This window comes from Mesocricetus auratus, unplaced genomic scaffold, assembly GCF_017639785.1.
Source record: "Mesocricetus auratus isolate SY011 unplaced genomic scaffold, BCM_Maur_2.0 Super-Scaffold_15014, whole genome shotgun sequence".
NCBI classification, from domain to species: domain Eukaryota; kingdom Metazoa; phylum Chordata; class Mammalia; order Rodentia; family Cricetidae; genus Mesocricetus; species Mesocricetus auratus.
Window position 1 is genome coordinate 40,985,380 of NW_024429186.1, and position 18,314 is coordinate 41,003,693.

General features: G+C 42.1%; 1 protein-coding gene across 1 annotated transcript in view; it reads left to right on the forward strand.

Moving 5' to 3' along the window:
- The window catches only part of Wdr89 (WD repeat domain 89), a 36,419-nt gene extending 23,409 nt beyond the window's left edge, over window positions 1-13,010 (forward strand). The window contains exon 2 of the mRNA XM_005072761.4: window positions 11,092-13,010. Coding sequence (XP_005072818.2) covers window positions 11,092-12,282 — 1,191 coding nt within the window. The 3' untranslated portion in view covers window positions 12,283-13,010. The remainder of the gene's footprint in view (window positions 1-11,091) is intronic.
- Window positions 13,011-18,314: the final 5,304 nt, after the last annotated feature.

Consider the following 18,314-nt stretch of genomic DNA (forward strand, 5'->3'; position numbering starts at 1 on the left):
GCCATTCCAGCAATGACTGAAAAGGTAGCACTGAGTATTTCTGCTATTAGAACCAGTTGTCCATGTTTGTATTGATTGCTTCACTATCCACAAGAAGGCAAGGGGCTCTGTGTACTTTTCCAACTTGCTCTCCCTCCTTCACTATGTTGCCAAAGCTTGCCTTGAACACCTAGACTCAGGATCTCGTTGCCTTAGCCTCCTGAGTCGCCAAGACTATAGGAGAATGCCACCCCCTTTGTTGCTGAGTTCTTGAATAGGGCAGTTGTTTAGGAGTTGAGTAGACAAAATGTTGTTAGAGCTTACCAATTTCTAGCTACAACATATATTATTTGTCATATGTATCACAAAGCTGACTTTAAAAATAGCATTAGCATGTTCACACATCTTTTTGTGATGGAATAGTTCTCAATTTTCATTTCTTTTTTCTCACTCCTGCCCCCCAGCCCTTTGTGGTTATTAAAGATGGCATTTGCTTAATTTTTAAAGCATCTTTTCAGAACTAGAAGAAATAGTACACATGCATTACTTCTAACTGTTGTAAATTGAGATAGCTTTTGACAAGTAGCTTGGTTTCTCTTTATTTGGTTAACCAGCTGGTTGTTCTGGACAGGAAAAGCAGTTAATTGTATTCATTGAAAGAAGGTGGGCGCTGGGCATTGGTGGTGCACGCCTTTAATCCGAGCACTCGGGAGGCAGAGGCAGGCAGATCTCTGTGAGTTCAAGTCCAGCCTGGTCTACAGAGCAAGTTCCAGGACAGCCTCCAAAGCCACAGAGAAACCCTATCTCGAAAAACCAAAAAAAGAAAAAAAATTGTCTTTTTCCTATAGTGTAATACATGAGATACCATATGTTGCTGAAACTAGTATATTGAGCATTTTCTTTCTTTTAAAAAATATATTTTAGTGTTTTATTTCTGTTTTTTAAATGTGTGGCAGAGGCATGAGTATGAGTGTGTGTGTGTGTGTGTGTGTGTGTGTGTGTGTGTGTGTGTGTGTGTTCACATGCATGCCCTGGAGTACTAATGTTCATGGATACCAGAGGCATCTATTCCCTGAAGTATGGGTAGTTGGAAGTCACTCAGTGTGGGTGCTAGGAAATGAACTCAGGTCCTTTGAAAGAGAGTTCAAGCTCCTAACCACTGAGCCATCTCTCCATCCTAGTATCTTGAACATTTATGTGAGTAAAAACAGCATATTCAGTTTCACTAAGATCCATTAATTTACAAAGGCATTAAGTCTCAATCATTAATGAATGTGAAATTTAAAACTGTATTGGAATTGTAGCAGATGTCAATTTAGCATACTTTCCACTAAATATTCCGCACTTCTTCCCAGTTTAAGCCACATGGTTCCTTGGTAATTATTCTAAAGCCAGTTCCTTGTTCATTTAAAGCATACACACAGATTTCACTAAATTGTTGGCATATTTTCCAGGAAGGGTTCTAAAGTTAAGCTAATGTAGGCTCTTTGTACTGAGCTAGTCTCCCTACAAGACATACTGCTGATGTGTGTGAGTGGGCATTCCCATGTAGCCTCCCAGTTATTCTGAAAGGCTCTTACCCTGGATCTTACCCGTACCTGTGTGTTCTACTTCAGATAAGCTGCCATGAGGGGTGTGTGGTATATATCAAGCTTCTTCATTGTCTGCTGTAGCACCACCATGAGATTCCTCAAGGTTGGCACTGACCTTGGTGCAAGCACATGGCATTAGGCATTAGAAGCTACTGCTTCCAAATGCTCTGCCAGTGTTTCCTCTTTAAAAAATTAATAAGGTGTATGCTTATATTGAGGCAGCATAGCACACCTGATTTTAAAATGCTAACAGCAACAGTGTTGTGTAGGAGTTAAGAACACGGGCTCAGGAACATAAACGTTTAAATTCAGAAAACAGCTCTGCCATGTATTGGCTATGCTTTTCTCATTGGTAGAATAGACACGATCATCCTTGGGGTTATTATATCTAAGCTAGTCATGGCAGTGTTCCCCTGAAGCCCTGTAATCTAGAGGTAACAGCAGGAGGATCAAAAGTCAACATTATTCTTGACTACATAGTGAGTTTGAGACCAACCTGGGCTACGTGAGACCCTGTCTCAAAAAAGCAAAAGAGTTCACAGCTAGCATAATGGCTTCTTGGATAAAGTGCTTGCTACACAGGTGTGAAGGCTGGAGTTCAGATCCCCAGAAACCACATAAAAGCCAATGGGACACTGCATGGCTCCTGTGATTCCATCTTTAGAATAAGCTTGCATCCTAGACTGCAGGATGGGCAATTCTGGGTTCAACTGAGAGACCTTGCCTCAGTGAGTAAACTAGAGAGTAATTGAAGAAGACTCCTGAAGCCGATCTCAGGCTTCTGCACACAGCATACAAATGCTTCCATGCCTCCAGGCACACATACATACCAGACAGACAGGCATCACACACATTGCAGCCCTCCTCCTGGGAATGTTGAGGTACATATATGCTCTTGTGCATGTATACAGATAGGATGCATGAGCATGAGTAGAAGTAACGTCATTGTGTGCTAATGGAGTAGTTCTGCTGGCAGCAGTGCATGATCGGCTTATGGTGACCCACGCCTGCATTCTCAGCATTAGTGACTTAAAGGCAGGAGCGTCAGAATTTCAAGGGCATCCTTGCAAGTTTAAGACCAGTCTAATATAAACAAAATCTTTTCATTAAGGTAGGATAGTATTTTATACACTTTTCACTATTATTATTATTATTATTATTGATTTTTTGAGACAGGTTTTCTCTGTGTATCCCTGGCTGTCCTTGAACTCCCTCTGTAGGCTAGGCTGGCCTGCAACTCACAGAGATCCGCCTGCCTCTGCCTCCTGAGTGCTGGGATTAAAGGCGTGCGCCACCACCACCCTACTGTAATACACTTTTTTCTAAGAAATATTATATTAGAAAAGAAATGTGTTTAGTGTAAGTTGGATTCAGTAAGTCAGAGAGGGAAGGAGTGGGAATGAGAGAATGTGAGGACAGGAATGGACTCTAGTTAGGTATTTAGGAGTTGTTTTAGTTTGGTTTTTAGGCAGGGTCTCACTGTGTGTTCCAAGCTGATCTGGAACTTGTGATAGCCTTGTTTTAGCTTCTGGAATGTGGGGATTTACAGGCATGTACCAGCACCACCAGTAGTTCAGCTATTTAGTATTGAGGGTTTTTTGTTTTGTTGTTCGAGACAGAGTTTCTCTGTGGCTTTGGAATGTTGAGGGTTTTCCATGTTATTTTTGTTTTGTTTTGAGACGTGTTCTCTTGTTGCCTAGACTAGCCTAAAAGTCGATGCATATCCACTTTGGGTTTGGGATTTTCCTACATGTAGCTCCTGTGTGCCAGGGAATCATAGTTGTGAGCCACCATATCAGGTATATATTATACTAGGGATTTCAGGTCTTCATGGTAGGCAAACAGTATACCAACTGAGCTACATCTTTAAACCCAAGGTTGTAGTTTTTGAAGGTTTGATTTCATTTCTTTTTATTATTATTATTATTATTTTTTGTTTTTGTTTTTGTTTTTGTTTTTTGGTTTTTTCGAGACAGGGTTTCTCTGTGGCTTTGGAGGCTGTCCCGGAACTCGCTTGGTAGTTCAGGCTGGTCTCGAACTCACAGAGATCCACCTGCCTCTGCCTCCCGAGTGCTGGGATCAAAGGCGTGCGCCACCAACGCCCGGCTTCATTTCTTTTTAAATGGGTGTCAGTATGTATGTGTGTGCAGGCGTGTTTAAGAGGGTGCATGTATGTGTGCTTGCATGTGGAGGCTAGAGGAAGTTAGCCTCAGGCGTCATCCTCAGAAATAACCAGCCACCTACTTCGGCCTGAAGCTCACCTGTTAGTCAGGACTGGCTGCTTGGCCCTCGAGCTCCAGGGATCTTTCTGGTTTTACTTCCCCAACACAGGCGTGATAAGCCTGTGCTTCCTTGGCCAGCATTTCTTCAGCCTCGGGTCTGAATTATTTTAAATAATCCATAGTATTAAAAGTTGCAATGAAACTGGGTGGTGGTGGCACAAGCCTTTAATCCTAGCACTCAGGAGGCAGGGTCATGTGGATACCTGAGTTTGAGGCCAGCCTGGCTTTGGAGGCTGTCCTGGAACTTGCTTTATAGACCAGGCTGGCCTTGAACTCACAGAGATCAGCCTGCCCCTGCCTCCCAAGTGCTGGGATTAAAGGCGTGCACCGCCCAGCTGGGAAGGAAGATTCTTTTGTGCTGTTGCCAGTGTTTGAAACTACAGGAGTTATCTGGTAAACCTATTGTTTTTTATTGTAACACACTGGCAGGTTTTTATTGAGCTAAAAATACTTCCCTGCAATATTTACATTAAACTCCAAGTTGACAGTTTCAGAAAGTATTCGTAAGAAACTAGTAATATTTACTGCCTCCTGTGGAAAGGAAAGAGGCTTGAAGATATAAATATTCCAAAACAATAGATATGGAGTCTTCAATTTTGAACCATGTTGACAATATCAGATATTCAAAAGTATGTATATATTGTTGGAATATTCAGAAACTTAACAGATGGAATTCTATGTAAAGTTTTTAAAATATATCATTTCAGTAGCTTGTTTTTCTTTTTCTTTTTGTTTTTTTTTTCTTTCTTTAGCACCAGGGAACCTTTATTACTGAGCATATTTATAAAGAACTTTCTGAAATTCTTCCCTGTCTCTTTTCCCTTTTTAGTTTAAACAATTAAAAAGAGGAGTAGGAACTGAGAGAATAAATTTGATATCGGTTAAAGTTAACTTTTAAAAACTATGTTCCTGATTTTTTTCTGAATTTCTTATATCAGATAAAGCTGTCTTATATCAGTGGCATATGTGAAACTTGGATTATTATCTCTGAACATTAGTACTCTGCATACATACTGAGGAAGCTGTGACAGGAGATCTCAAGTGTGAGGCCAGCCTAGACTACATAGCAAGTTCCAGATCACTGTAGGCTATACAGCCAGAATCTGTCTCAAAGCCCCCAAATTATCATCAGCATCGTAAATGTTAATGAATTAACTAATAAAGTTAATTAAAGTTTCTTCTGTCTATGTTAATAGAAATTCTGAGGCATCTGGCTTAACCAGTCAGGAAATGGTGAATGTATATTGTAAAGTTGCTTTCATCATTTGACTTTGCTTCATGATGGAGGTAGTGCTCCATATATGGACTACGTGTAGTCAGGCAAGAATGCCTGTCCAGACTGGTTCCGGGCTTTCTGACCCAGTCATTACTAAAAGGAGTGGGATTACTGTTATTGGATTAGGGTAATCGGGTTGGGCCCTGGATCTGAAATCAAGTCTAGAAGCTGAATGATGCTGCATGGAGGGTGGGAAGGAGGAGTTTGAGGAGTTATCTATCTTTCTGTCCATTGTCAAATAAAATATGTGCAATTGACTCCTCCATTTCTAATAACTTTGAATGCTGTGATTGCTGGATAAAAGGTACAGAAGGAAGTTGGGTGGGGCATTCTTTACTGTTCTGTACTATGTATAGATCCCATAACCAAAAAATAATTTATTTACTTATATAGCATCATATGTAGACCAGATTGACTTCAAATTTTCTAGGTAGCCAAGGATGACTGTGAACCCCTCTCTGATTTTCCTGTCTCTACTTGCCAAGTACTAGGATTATTGGTATGACCATCCTTAGTTGATTTATATTTTTAAAAAAATTTTTTGAAAGGGAAAAAAATGGGACCAAGGGCTTGCCTGGCTTTATGAAACCTTGAGTTTGATCCAGCATCACATAAAGCTGATGTGATGACACAGGCCTGCCTGTAATCCCAGCACTGGGGCAGTAGAGGCAGTGAGATCAGAAACTACTGTCATTCATACTGAGTTTGTGACCAGCCTGATATATATGAGACCCTGTCTCAAAAGAAAAAAAAAGTAGAACACGAGAAAAATAAAATGATTAAAGGACAGTTGCTATAGTAACCATCCTTGCCTTGGTTAAAAGGACAGTTGCTATAGTAACCATCCTTGCCTTAGAACATGTTTTTTTTCTACCACACTGCTTCGTTCCTTTCTCTTCTGTCATAGTGTAGAATTAACTCACCATTTCTTTTAAAAGCCTAATATGGGGCCAAAAAGGTTGCTCAGCAGTTAAAGTATTTGCTGCTTTCCCAGAGGACCTGGGTTCAGTTCCCAGTACCCGTGGTGTGGTTTGTAACAATATTAGATTCCAGTTTCAGGGAACCCAGTGCCCCCTTCTGGTCTCTGAGGGCACTGCACACATGTACTACACTTTAAATGCATGCAGGCAAAACACACATAAAAATAAAAATAAAGTCTTTTAACAGACTAAACGCCTAATGTGGGCTGGGCAGTGGTGGAACATACCTTTAATTCCAGCACTCGGGAGGCAGAGGCAGGAGGATCTCTGTGAATCTGTTCTGGACAGCCAGGCAGGTCTACACAGAGACCCTGTCTTGAAAAACAAAACAAAACAACAAAACCTGATGCAAATACTCATATATAGATATATATGTATATCTATATATGAATATTTATATAGTGTATTTTAGCAGATATGAATTTCACAGGCACTGAGTTTCAGTAAGATACAGTCTCATGTCTCATGTAGCTCACATTTGTTGTATAGCTAAGGATGTCTTCCTGATTTCCTGGTTCCACCTCCCAAGTGTTAGGATTACAGGATTGTGCCACTGTTTCCTGGATGTGTTGCCTATGTTTTTTACACAAAAGTGATTTGCAGATGTCCTCCAGCACGATGTAGTTGGTAGGGTTTATTGTTGGTGTACTGAGTTTTAGTATGTAGCTCTGGTTAACCTAGTACTCAGCCAATGTTAAGGTGCTGGAGAGATGGCTCAGTGGTTAAGAGCACTGGCTGCCTTTTCAGAGGTCCTGAGTTCAGTCCTCGGTAACCACATGGTGACTCCCAGTCATTTATAGTGGGATCTGATGCCCTCTTCTGGCATGTGTGTTCAGCACTCATACATAAATAAATCTTTTTTTTTTAATTATTAGAAGGTGTATGGCAACATGTCCATTTGGCAAAGAGCAGCAGCAGGTTCCCCCTAGGGCCAAGAACTCCCCAGCCATATGCTTTTTATAAAAGTTAAAATATTATGAATGAATTCCCTCCTGAGCTTAAACACACTGCATTCTATTCTGACATAAGAGTACTATGACAGTCATTGCTAGGTTTCTACTGTTTCTTTTATTTTCTAACTTTTAAACTATTTTACATTTTATGTGAATGAGTATCTTTTTGCCTGTATGTTTCTATGTGCACAGGTGCATGCTGGGAGTCAATGGAGACTAAAGAGGGTGTTGAATCCCCGGAACTGTAATTACAGACAGCTATGTGTCACCATGTGGGTGCTAAGACTCGAATGCAGTTCCTTTGGAAAAGTAGCTAGTGCTTCTAACCAATGAACCATCTCTCCAGCCCTTCCATTGTTTCTTGATCAGAACTAAATGAATTATGGGTCAAGATGAGCTACTAATTGAAACTGGTTTTGGCTATGTGATGCAACCTGTGGCTCATGGACAAAGCAGCAGCTTCCTTTGAGTGAAGAAAATTTGTGTGTTTTTTAAATTGCACTTATTATTTATCTTTGTGTCTGTGTGTAAGTCTGTATTTACACACATGGCACAGAATGTGTGCAGATATCAGAGGACAACTAGGGGAGCTGGTTTCAGACTCCCATGTGTACATCCTGGAGAATGAAGGCTGGTCTTCAGTTTTGGTGGCAGGAGCACTTACCTGCTGAGCTATCTCACTGGCCCAAAGGAAATGTTTTTAGCCAATCAGACTATCACAATGTTCCCTCAGTGCTTTCCCCTCTGTCTGGGCCTCCCCTTGTCTCTTCTCGGTGTTCTCTACCTGTGTGTCCTGAAACCCTCTCCCTTAGCATTGCTATTTTCTTTTCTCTGTTGCTCTCTTTGCCTCCTAGAACTGCTAAGTTCTTAACATGAAAGTTGAAACAGTTGCACATTGGCTCTTCCCATGACCATTTTTTTTGTTATTATTGTTATTACTCTTTTATTTATTTGTTAGTTTTGTGGAACTTGAAGCTGGGGATCAAACCCAGGCCCTGTGCAAACCTTTTACCACTGAGCTATGTCCCCATCTCAATGATTTATACTCCTTGAGTGCCGGCCTACTCCCAAGTGTGCACGCCTTCAATCCCAGCACTCGGGAGGCAGAGGCAGACAGATCTCTGTGAGTTCAAGACCAGCCTGGTCTACAAGAGCTAGTTCCAGGACAGCCTTCAAAGCCACAGAGAAACCCTGCCTTGAAAAAAACAAAAATAAATAAACAAATAAAAATGAAATTAGAATAGTGTTAAAAATATTGATAAGCTTAATGTCACAGAACTGCCCACATTATTCTAATGAATATCAGTCAAGTCCCAAAGCATTTGTCTCCATTTCCCCTACTCTGTCTGAGATTGTGTCATTAGTAAGTTATTATCATTTAAATTAATTCATTTCATGAACAGTATTGAGAATGCATTGGATATAATTGTCTCTCAGTAGATAAAGCTATACAGTCTTGAGGTTTACCTACAGATACCAGCACCCAGAGGGTATTCTTGTCCTTTTGGATGTAAATGTTTTGTTTTGCTTTGTTTTTCAAGACAGGGTTTCTCTGTGGCTTTGGATGCTGTCCTGGAACTAGCTCTTTTAGACAAGGCTGGTCTCGAACTCACAGAGATCCGCCTGCCTCTGCCTTTGGAGTGCTGGAGTTAAAGGCGTGCACCACTGCTGCCTGGCTTGATGTAAATGTTACATAAATCATTGTTAAATTGTCATAGCGATAATGACAAGGAAGTCTATGCATAATTAGTATAAAATACTTGTTTCTAATAAAAAAGTGTCTTGACATAAGATAAATACCTAAAAATAAAATTGAATAGTGCAGGTAATGTATTAGGGAACCAGAGGGGCTCCTTCTGAAAGGTTGATGGGAAGGATGGGGGGGGGGTGAGTTACATCCACAGTGACCTGAATAGAAAGGAGTGACTGTGCAAAAGATGTGGGGAAATATTCTAGGCTGAAAGGTAATGGCTGTGATAGTTCTGAGGCAGAGGCCATATGATATTCACTAAAGCAACAGAAAAAAATTTATCCTAAGAATGAAAATATGAGAGCTAGCTGTATTGATACCCACCTGTAATCCTAGCACTTAAGACTCAGAGGCAGGAGAGTAACCAAAAGTTTCAGGCCAACCAGGGCTGTGTGGTGAGACTCTGTCTCCAAAATGAAAAAGAAAATGTCAGTTTGTAAGACAGGCTACAATATTCATTGGTGAAAAATACCTGGAAAAAGTCCAGACGGCCGGATGTGGTGGACTATGCCTATAATGCTTGGAAGGTAGAGGCAAGAAAAGGAAAAGTTCTAGTCCAGCCTTCATTACATGGTAAATTTGAAGTCATTCTAGGCTGCATGAGAGCCCTGTATTGAAACAGAAGAAAGAAAAGAAATGAAAGCAAAAAGTATGCGCAGTTTCTGACTTGAATTTGTTTACACGCAAGCTACTGTAGAGAAGCCATCCAGATGGGTGGTTGAAAGAGTGTTTGTTGCACGCCTTTATTCTAGCACTCGAGAGGCAGAGGCAGGCGGATCTCTGTGAGTTCGAGGCCAGCTGGTCTACAGAGCTAGTTCTGGGACATCCAAGGCTACACAAAGAAACCCTGCGGGGCGGGGGGCATATTTTCTGAAGTCAGGTTGTCTATGTTCGGGGGGGAGGGGGCATATTTTCTGAAGTCAGGTTGTCTATGTTCGAATCCCAGTTCTAACGTTTACGATCTGCTACCGTCTGAAGGCACTTCTCCAGGAAGTTTGCTGCAACAAGTGACTGAACAGTACAAGTATACTGTTTTATAGTCTCAAATGTCAGAAGTCCCGGATGGATGTCCCTGGGCTCAGCCACTGGAGCTCTGGAAAGAAGAGCTTCCTTCCTTTCTACAGGACTTGAGCTTACCTACATCCCTTGGCTGTGTTATGATAACACCCGAGGGGGACCTTGGCGGATGCCTTGGCAGGCGAGGTTGACCGAGGCAGGGGACAAACACACCAGGTAGACAGAGAGTGAAGGGAAGGAAAGAGAAAAGAGGTGAAGAGGCACAGAGAGAGGGCAGTAGAGAAGAGGAGACAGAAAAAGTCCTGTCTGCCCCAGGGAAGGGGGGGATTGGAAAGAGAGTATAAACTAGGCAGGGGTCATCTCCAGTCCCGGTGTGTCCCTTCGAAAGCCTGCGGTATAGCTCTGCACTTCCCAAGTGCTTCCCCCACCCTGCTTCTGCTTTTAAAGACACTTGTGATTATGCTGGCTTTGCTCAGATAATCTCCCATAATCTTCCTATTTTAAGGTCAGTTGTAAATTAGGTTGATTAGCAAGTAGCCTTTGTTCCAGCTGCAACCTCAGGTCCCCTTTGTCATGTAAACTAACCTGTTCTCAGGTCCCAGGTTATCCACAAATATTTTAGGGGGATTGTTTTTTTCCTAGATATCTCTATTTAAATTTAAAGTTGCTTGAGGCAGCTGGGGACAGGAGAAGGCTTGTGTGTGAACTCAGAGGGACTGCTAAAGATATGTGTCCATGCTTTCTAATATTCTCATTAGCATAAAACATAGTAAATGCTGTATTAAGAGTGATGTGGTGAAAGTCAGCTGAGTTTTAGTTATATCATGGAAGGGAACAGATTAAAATATTAGAGAGGATTTATTTCAGCTATTTCATTCCCAATCATTATAGGACCATCTATTGGTGTTTCAGAGAAGACCGCAGGACAGACAAATTGACAAATCTGCAGGGGCGGCCCAGGAGGAGATAGGGAAGAGAGAGGGTGAAAGCCATGCTTTTGCAATGAAGCTTGGGAAACAGCAGCATGGCAGAAGTGGCTGTAGTGGTAGGAGCATCAGAGAAAGTGAAAAAGCCCCGGGAAGCGTGCCCAGGCACTAGCCAGCATTGGAAAGAAAAGGACCAAACGAGAGACCTTGCCTTTCTGTGTGACTCAGAAAAAACTGCCGGCTCCAGGCCACAGGCATCTATCCCGATGTTTGTGACTCTGTTACATTTTTAGAGAAGCTATGAGTTTAATTTTTATTTTTCTGTCTTTATTGCAGACTTTTATACCTGTGGATGTTGCTGCTGACATGGAGACGATTGAAGAACAGTTTGCTAATCTGCATATTGTTAGGCGTTCCTCGGAACCAAAAGAGCCCACTTACCTGCTTGGCATAGACACATCAAAGACCGTCCAAGCGGAAAAAAGGAGCTTGGTTGCTGTTCTGTGTTCAAATGCATCCATAAGAATATATGATAAAGAGACACTAAATGTACTACGAGAATTTAGTGGCTCTCCCGGACTCCTTAATGGAGTCAGATTTGGGAATTCCTGTGACAATGTCTATTCTGCAAGTACGGATGGCACTGTCAAATGTTGGGATGCTCGGGTAGCTAGTGAAAAGCCTGTGCAGTTGTTCAAAGGTTACCCTTCCAATATTTTCATCAGTTTTGATGTCAACTGCAAAGATCATATCATTTGTGCTGGTACAGAAAAGGTTGATGATGATGCATTGTTGGTATTCTGGGATGCAAGGACCACATCTCAGGATCTGTCTACTAGAGACCCACTTGGTGCCTATTCAGAGACGCACAGTGATGACATTACTCAAGTACGTTTCCATCCCAGCAATCCCAACATGGTTGTCTCTGGTTCAACTGATGGCCTGGTAAATGTGTTTGATATCAGCGTGGATAATGAAGATGATGCATTGGTTGCCACCTGTAACTCCATTTCATCAGTGAGCTGTATTGGTTGGTCTGGAAGAGATTATAAACAGATTTACTGCATGACACACGATGAAGGATTTTGTTGGTGGGATCTTAATCATTTGGATACTGATGAACCAATCACATGTTTGAACATCCAGGATGTGAGAGAAGTAACTGATGGAAAGGAAGGTCACTTGGACTATCTGATTGGTGGCCTATATCATGAAAAGATGGACAGACTGTTTGTTATTGGAGGAACCAACACAGGAAGGATTCACTTAATGAGCTGCGCCCCATCAGGACTGACCCATGTGACCAGCCTTCAGGGGGGACATGCGGCCACTGTTCGTTCTTTCTGCTGGAACGTATCCGAGGACTCTTTGCTGACTGGAGGAGAGGATGCACAATTGTTGCTTTGGAAACCTGGAGCTATGCAGAAGACATTCACAAAGAAAGACGGCTTGAAAATGGCATCCTCTGTGCAGCAGCGAGTTCGAGTCCACAGCAGCGACTCTTACAAGAGAAGGAAACAGCAGTGATGTCATGCAGGGAATTTGCAAGCTCTTCCGGTTCCAAATCAATTTTACAGCAAATCTTTTTAAAGCTTACTTGTAAAAACAGCAATTAACAAACAGTCCCAGGCAAATATTGAGAATGATTTAACTTGGGTCCAGACATACTCTTTAATATTTTTAAAGCCTCCAGCTGAATATAAAAACCAGTGACTTGACAGGGAAATTACTAGCCTTGTTTTGAAACCATCTGTTGAGTTAGTAAATGTTGGGTTTGAAGAAATCTCTTCGAAAAGGCCTCTCCGATAGATAACTGGGGAGACAATGAAACGGCTGGTTTGGGCTGTGTGTTTTAAGATCAAACTTTCTATGTTTGAAATTATCTTCATTGTTTATGCAACATTGACTGTTTAGTAATTTGAGGGGCTTTTGCTTGCTCGTCACACCTCCTCTGTCACCTCAGAGCATTAAGGAAGCATTCTAGTGAGTCTAAATAGACTTTTATTTTTTTAGGAATGAAGTATAGTATTTTCCCAAAATGAGAAAAATATATTTAGTAATACTTGCATCTGTAGTTTAATACACTCTACGCTTGGGTACCTGACACCCAGGCACTCTGCTGATGAAAAAGAAATTACCTCGTTAGATTAGTTTTGAGACTTAGAGTAAGGTAGAGCAATGAAAATACAACAGCAGGCCTGTTCTCTTTCAAAATATTCTTTCAATAATATGATTAAATGTTCTTATGTCACCTATAACTTGAACCTGTGTTCACTGCCTCTGTGTGTGTGTGTGTGTGTCTTAAAAGTCACTCCTCCCACAGGTGGTCGTGGCGGTGCACACCTTTAATCCCAGCACTGGGGAGGCAGAGGCAGACCGATCTCTGTGAGTTCGAGGCCAGCCTGGTCGAGTGCTGGGACTAAAGGTGTGCGCCACCACCACCCGGCGAGAGGAGGGTTCTAAGTACCTACCCTGCAGCTTGATGAGTCTCTTCCAGAATTCTTCAGATAATCCCAGGAAGCAAGTGTCATGTCATTTAAGTGAAAACTAGAACCTGGAAAGCCAAGTTGATTTTCATTTTGGGGACAGGGTCTCACGTAGCCCATGCTAGCCTAGAGCTCAGTATTGTAGTAAAGGAGGGCCTTGAATTCTTGATCTTCTAGCCTTCACCTCTGGCATTGGGATTACAGGTATTCACCACCATCCCCAGTCTTGAGGGTTGCTGGGAATTGAATCTGGGGCTTTGAGCATGCTAAATAAACACTGAATCAACAGCTACAGCCTTAGCCCCAAAAGTGTTTATATATGTATATGTGTGTGTGTATGTATGTATGTATGTATGTATAGGGAACACACTGGGTGTCATGAGGCAGGGTCTCTCAATGAAGCTAGAGCTTACCAATTCAGATAAACTAGCTGGCTAGCAGTCTCCAGTACACCTATCTCCACCTCCCTGGTGCTAGGGTTACAGATGTGTGCTCCATACCCAGCTCTAGCCATAGAGCCATCTCCCTTCTTGATAAAGTCCAACTTACCCAATTTGTCTTATGCAGGCTATGAAAATTTTACTACTGGGCTACCTCCTGGTCGCCTTTTTTCTTAATAGTTTTTTTTTTTTTCTGAGACAGGGTTTCTCTGTATTTTTTTGGTGGCTGTCCTGGAACTCGCTCTGTAGACCAGGCTGGCCTTGAACTCACAGAGATCCACCTGCCTCTGCCTCGTGAGTGCTGGGATTAAAGGTGTGTGCCACCAACGCCCAGCCTTCTTAATAGTTTTGATTGTGGATATTTTGATGAGGAATATCTGATGATGGCACTTTGATATATTGTAAGATGACTCTGTCATCCTATATATCCCCAAATCACTTACATAGGATCTCCAAGAATAAATACTTACAACTAGTTCCCTAAAATAAAATATATCTGCTGTCTCAAAACCTGTAATATATCTTATACCATCTGTCCAATCACTTGTCGGCTAACCACAGCTTACTATGAGAATAAATTACATAGCTAGAAGAGATTTTGAATGTTCTTGCTGCAAAGAATGATAAATGTTTGAGGTGATGAATATGCAAATTGCTCTGGTTTGATCATTAAGCAATGTATACACATATGGAAATATCACACTGTCCCACATACATATGTATAATGGCATGCCAATTAAAAAAAGTTAGAGAGAGGGCCAGAAAGATGACTCTGGGTAAAAAGCACTTGTCATCCAGCATGGAGACCTGAGTCGGATCCCTGGAATCCACGTAATAGAAGTAGAGAGTCAACTACCCCAGATTGTCCTCTGATCTTTATACGTGTGTGCCCACACACTTACACACACAACTAAACAAATAAAGGTGATAAAGTTAGGGAGACTAGGAGATAGTTTAATGGGCAAAGTGGTTGCTATGGGAAAACGGGTATCTGAGCTTACCTTCACAGCACCTATGCAAAAGCTGGCTGTGTCAGTCTGTACCTGCTAGTCCAGCACTGCGGAGCCAGAGACAAGAGAATTCTTGGGGCTTGCTAGCCAGCCAAGCCAAATCTATGAGTTTAGGGTTTGGTGAGAGACCCTGCATATTAGTTACTTTTCTGTTTTCTGTCGTAAATACCATGACCTTCATGTGATAAAATACCTTGTAGAAAAAGGAATTTATTTGGGCTTATTGTCCCAGAAGGAGAGTTCATACTGGCTGAAGAAGCATGGCAACAGGTAGTCACAATAGGAAACTGAGAGATTACATCATCAGCCACAAACAGAGTAGAAAGAGTGAACTGGAAATGGGGCAAGGTTATAAACTCCCCAAATTCCCATCCCCATAATGTGTTTCCTTCAACAAAGCTGCACCTCCTAGAGGTTCTGTAATATCCACCAACTGGGGACCAAGAGTTCAAATACGTTACCTTATGGGAGACATTTCTCACTTAAACCACAACACCCTGTCTTAAAATACAAGGTGGAAAGCGGTGAGGGAGGCACCTGACCCCAGGCCTCCAGATACATGCACACAGATGTGCAGCCACATGTACACACGCATCACACATGTGCCAAGATAAGTTAGAACACCTGGGGTTGTGTTTAGAGTCAGAGAGATTGTGTAATTGTGCTTCCAGTGTGCCTGATGATGTATGGATGCAATGTACCATCAAGACCTGGAAGGTCACGGCCAAGAGTTCAAGACAGGTAGGTGGGGACGGGTAGCTGCACGTGTCTCCTGTTCCTATCTGAGTTCATTCCACTCCCCCACTGGGTTCTCAGTTTACATAAAAAAAAATGCTTTCTTATTGGTCCAGTAGCACTCCCATTGTGACCAGTGGGCTGCTACATAGAACTATACATAGCAGGTGCCCAGCAGAGATTTATTTCACCAAATCACGATTCAGCTAGTTGTGCTTTGCTCCCAGATTGTCATTTCAAGATCATGTTGACAGAGCCTTGTCTTCCATTTTGTTGCTGTTGCTTTGCATCTAAAGAGCAAGGAAGAAGAGGAAAGATGGGCTGTTTCTCATATGCAGCCAGTAATGCTTTGTATTTCCTGCCATCTCCAAAGTCAACACAGGATCCCTGAGCCATTGCTACTTACCCTGATCTCTTGCTTTTCTAGCTCTGTCCCATTCTTCTTGTATGACACCTTATAAATAAGCCAAAGGAAATCACTTAAAATTTCCTATGTACACCATGAAATAATGTGGCCGGGTTTTTTTGCATTAGTTTTGTTATCTAATGGGGAAAAACCTGGGCATGGTGGTGAAGAACACCTTTAATCCCAGCACTCAGGAGGCAGAGACAGGTAGTTCTCTACGGGTTAAGTCCAGCCTGGTCTGCATAGTGAGTTCCACAACAGTCAGGGCTACATAGAGACCCTGTCTCAAAAAAAAAAAAAAAAAAAAAAAAGGACAGTGGGGCTGGGGCCGGAGAGTTGACAAGTCGGTACACTAATCTTCTAGAAGACCCAGCATCCACATCAAGCTGCTTACAAATGCTCTAACTCCAGCTCCAAGAGATCTGACACCCTCTTCTGGAGTCTAAGGACACCTACATGCACATACCCATACACAAACACACATATACACAATATTTTTTTAAAAAGCTTTAAAAGCTAGATATAAGAGTATGAGACATTGCACTTTGGAAGCGGAGGCAGTAGGATCAGGAGTTCAAGGCCACTCATTTTATATCAAGTTTGAGGAAAACCTGGGCTACATATGATCCTGTCTCAAAAATCTAGAAAGAAAAGAGTATGCAGCATAAATAGCAATTGATTCCCATTGTCTGTTCTCCCCTCCCACAGTTAAAGAACTCACAGCTCTCCACTGGAGATGGCATGCCTAGAAACAACAGTGTATTAGAGGACACGTAACTGGTTTGTGGTTATAGGACTGATGGCATGAATGTGGAGTTTTCTAAGAACCTACAAAAAAACTACATGATTGTTGAGCATCTTTGGTTGTATCTTGTATTATCTGGAGTGTGGAGAGAGATACAGAACCAATAGAATGGATGGCTAGATGGCTGATAGATAGCTAGGTGGGCTCATAAACAGATGGGAATTGACTCATTACTATGGAGTCTGAGAAGCCCGACGGTGTGCCCCCTGCAAGTGAGAGGAAATGAAAGACAGTAGTGTAGAGTGAAAATTTCCCGCCAGCCTGGTTCCATAGCTGCATCAGTCCCAAATGAACACACAGGAGACTATTAATTATGAAGCTGTTGGCCATTTGCTTGGTTTCTTACTGGCTATCTCTGACTTAAGTATTTACCCCCATAATTGTTAATCTAAGTATTTCTCTTACTGGAGAAAGGGTCAGGATCTTTTACTCCTCTGGAGGTTATAGTCTGACTGCCTCTGCCTCTCTTTCCCAGAATCCTCCTTGACTCCTAGTCCCACCTATCTTGCTTCCTTATTGGCCAACAGTGCTTTATTGACATATACACAGGACTTCCCCATCACAGTAGTATGGCTTTCTTTAGATATGAAATCTGAGGGGCGGGTAACAAAGATCTAACTCTTAGTCTGAAGACAAAGCCTAAGAAACTGGCACAGTGGTGGCATTGGTTTAAATCCAAGGGCACAGAGGCCAGGGAACATGGAGTTCTAATGCCAAATGACAGGAAAAATGGTACCCCAGTTCTGAGATGGGGGAGAGGGAGAAGAAGAGGGAGAAAGAAGACCAGGCGTTGGTGGCACACGCCTTTAATCCCAGCACTCAGGAGGCAGAGGCAGGCAGATCTCTGTGAGTTCTGAGACCAGCCTGGTCTACAGAGTAAGTTCCAGGACAGGACAGGCTCCAAAACAATACAGAGCAACCCTATCTCGAAAAACAAATAAGAAAGAAAGATAGAAAGAAAAAAGAAAGGAAGGAAGAAAGAAAGAAAAAGGAAGAGGGAGTGGGAGGGAGGGAGAGAGAGAGATAATGAAAATATAATAATTTCCCTTTTCTCTGTCATTTTGTTTGTTCTGTCCAAGTCCTCAGTGAATGGGATGGTGGCTGCTCATTTTGGATAAGGGCAGATTTTCTGTACCCATTCCATTGGTTCAGCTGTCAATCTTTGCTGTAAACACCCTTGGAAACATATCAAGAAGTACTGTTTTCACTAGGTGTCTGTATAACCCTCAATCCTGTCACACAGGCACCTAAATGAACCAGCACATTTGACAAACTCCTATTTCTGATTCAAGACCCAGAGCAATTGTTTCTTCCTCTATGAACAGTTTTTCATCCCTACCCAGGAATTTAGTTCCTCTTTTGTTTTATCCTAGTTAGTTCCTGATCATGTCCATGCTTCTGTTACAAGCCATTCATTTCTGCCTGGGCTGTTGCCTCACTACCAGATCACTCTCTTATATTTAACAACAGCAATTACAACAAAGCATAGGGTGTTGTCACAGTGGAGGCTATGACGGGAGCCTTGTGAGTCTGAGTTCCACAGCAACATGGGTTACATGGTGAGACCTTGTCACAAATAAATGAAATTCAATTCCTCCTTCAACCAACAGATGACCCAGAGTTCATTTTCAATGACCCTAAAAACCCTGTGACTTATAGATTCTGCTCCTGGCCTCA